At 35.5% G+C, this 2,454-nt stretch overlaps 1 protein-coding gene across 1 annotated transcript; it reads right to left on the bottom strand.

The window, feature by feature from the left end:
• Window positions 1–229: 229 nt before the first annotated feature.
• Window positions 230–2,220, bottom strand: LOC133185924 (uncharacterized). The gene is made up of 4 exons (XM_061321214.1): window positions 1,996–2,220; window positions 1,500–1,623; window positions 805–1,283; window positions 230–698 (listed from the first exon to the last, which is right to left on the bottom strand). Exons 1-4 carry the CDS (start codon window positions 2,166–2,168, stop codon window positions 230–232), a joined length of 1,245 nt encoding a protein of 414 aa, XP_061177198.1. The 5' UTR covers window positions 2,169–2,220.
• Window positions 2,221–2,454: the final 234 nt, after the last annotated feature.

Raw genomic sequence — 2,454 nt, 5'->3', positions numbered from 1 at the left:
GGTTTGTACGGTATTTATTAGACTAAAAACAAAACAAAAAAAAAGATCATACCAATATCACAAATGACAACGGTAGAACTTAAAGTATTTTTTTTCAGGACAGTGACATTTTAAAGTCGTACATTCGTACACAGGACAATTTAGTCTCTGTGGAAAATTATGACAGTGATATTTCTTTGGTGATATAGGTTTATAAAATGCTTAACTTGTAAATGGGAGATTATTAAATTTAGGCTAACATTTCACTGATAGTTTTCACCCGTTTACCGATTCTAACACGTACATTAGTCCGTTCACCTATAAAATATCTCAACACTCCATTCAAGAGAAGAGAGAGGGATTCCGGTTCACGTTCATACGCGTGCATCACAGAAACCATAGACACCGCGAATAAAACGGTTGAACTGAAAGGAATATCTCTTAGAAAGTTCTTCTGCTTTGCCCATAAATACAGGGCATAAAGTGTGTGCGGAACTAAAAACAGTGATAATTCTTTCCTTCTAGATGCCCTTTCGAATAGAACTCCAAAACCACACACAAATCCAGCTACAGCGGGTACATATGTAGACAGAGGAGGGGGTTTATGTGATAAATTTCTCAGCAAACATATTACGTATTTGGCCAACATAACCATAGTCGCCAGGAAAGCGGTAGAAAACAGAGTATTTTTCAAGATGGACTTAATAACTCTGTATGGTCTGAAAGATGAAAAAAAGGAAATAAAATTGAAGAGTCGCATTTTTATGCCTATAAAATATATAGAAATCGATTTTTTTTAGAAAGTAAAGAGGAAAAAAATCTTGCCTTTCAAGAAGTAGTTTGCGTCTGAATACTATGACTGGTGCCACGTGTATGGGGAAGTATAATTTGGCAAAGGCGGGGAAACTCTTAACCCAGTCCACGACAGCGTGTCGGAAACAGTGATCTTTATGTAACCCAGCTTCCTGGCAAGTCAAGAATCTGTCACCAGGTTCTCTGAACAAAACCCGGAGTTTTTTGTCTGTATAGTCTCGGGACCATTTCAGCACAGAAAAATAATAACCAGTATTCAGAAGCTGTGGATTTAGTGCAGTGCAATAAACTAAGAATGCACAACAACAACAGAAAGACATGGTCTCCGAGTAGGGTATTTCTGGTATCTTCTCCCTGGCTACAAGGGTGGAAATTAAGGCGCCTATCGCTCTGGAGATCGCAAACAGACAGAAGATTAGGCGGCGAGTTGGGTCCTCCACACATAAAGTAAGACCAGCTAATCCACCGGCAGCCATGTTGTTCCAACCATCCTTAAGCATATTATTGTAAACGTCTTATTCGTAAATTAAAAAGCCACACTTCATGATTCAATTAAAAGATTCTTTTTAAAAGAATGTGATTTATTTGAATTCTTCACATTTCCTCCCTACATTTTACATGTATACATGTATCTATATCAGTCTGTAAATGTAAATCATGAAATGAAATTTTGTTTTTACTGAGCTATTATTCAGTGTAAGCCATACCTTCTTTTTCCTATAGTGCTGAAAAATTTCTCTGAGTAGTTCATATATACTAGGATATAGTCCAAGAAAAGAGGCAAAACGAAGGCAGTCTATAGAGAAGATTTCCTTAATGGCGCTCGGTAATCTGAGAAGAAAAAAACACTATGTAATCTTTTTTTCCCCACATATACAAAGTGCACCCTTATAATCAACTTTGTTTGATCTAGTCGCAATAGAATGAATGTTGTTTCATAATAGATAAATCTATCACGGATATCACCTATAAAGACAATCAAGTAAAACACGAAAGAAAAAGCATGATTTAATTGATTTTAAGTTTAACTATCTTATAAAGAAAACTTTGAAGAGATTATTTAAAAAATAAACATGTTTTGTTTGTTTGTTTTTTACTTTTGTTGTTGATGTTTTTATTTTTTTTTTCTCAAAATCATTACGTTTTTAAAAGAATTTGCCATGAAAATAATCAATTTTTCATGTTAAAAAAAGGATATCTTACTTCTCTCGGAAGGGGTTTCTCATCAGGGCCGATATGACCTTCACACCGCTGTACAAGCCCACCCCGCTGAGGAAGCCCTTAGAGAGTCTTCTGAAGAACAACACGACAAATTCCTCGATCCGCCTCTGCTCCTCTTCGCCTTGATTTGTTTCTTCTGTGTCTTGTCTCGACATTTCGCTTCTCTTTTGTCCAGCCCGTTTTTAATTTTTCAAAACCCATCGACCAAATGATAACAAATTGTGGGTAGACTTAAAGATTATGTGTGATATGAAGATAACACCTATCAATAGATAGTGGCCTCACGAAAGGTGGATTCTCATTTATATTTAGATGGCTTGTGTAGGCTTTTCAATTAAAATTTAACGTCTATTTAGGAGCGGTGGTGACAAACAAATTATGTCATTGATAATTGTCTAATTTCAAGTTTTATGGAAAAAAACTTTGATTTAATCAAGTAAA

The sequence above is a fragment of the Saccostrea echinata genome, unplaced genomic scaffold (assembly GCF_033153115.1).
Source record: "Saccostrea echinata isolate AGI-Se365-2 ecotype Australia unplaced genomic scaffold, CSIRO_AGI_Sech_v1 ptg000012l, whole genome shotgun sequence".
Classification (NCBI taxonomy): Eukaryota; Metazoa; Mollusca; class Bivalvia; order Ostreida; family Ostreidae; genus Saccostrea; species Saccostrea echinata.
The sequence above is the reverse complement of the archived record's forward strand: the minus strand, read 5'-3'. Positions and strand labels throughout refer to the sequence as shown.

What these genes read in the sequence shown, in the direction of transcription:
- LOC133185924 (XM_061321214.1), bottom strand. Translation starts at nt 2,168, where the DNA reads ATGTCGAGACAAGACACAGAAGAAACAAATCAAGGCGAAGAGGAGCAG. An exon ending in AGAAACCCCTTCCGAGAGAA is followed by an intron (nt 1,624 to 1,995) that starts GTAAGATATCCT and finishes TTTTCTTCTCAG; the next exon opens with ATTACCGAGCGCCATTAAGG. An exon ending in AGCACTATAGGAAAAAGAAG is followed by an intron (nt 1,284 to 1,499) that starts GTATGGCTTACA and finishes AATATGCTTAAG; the next exon opens with GATGGTTGGAACAACATGGC.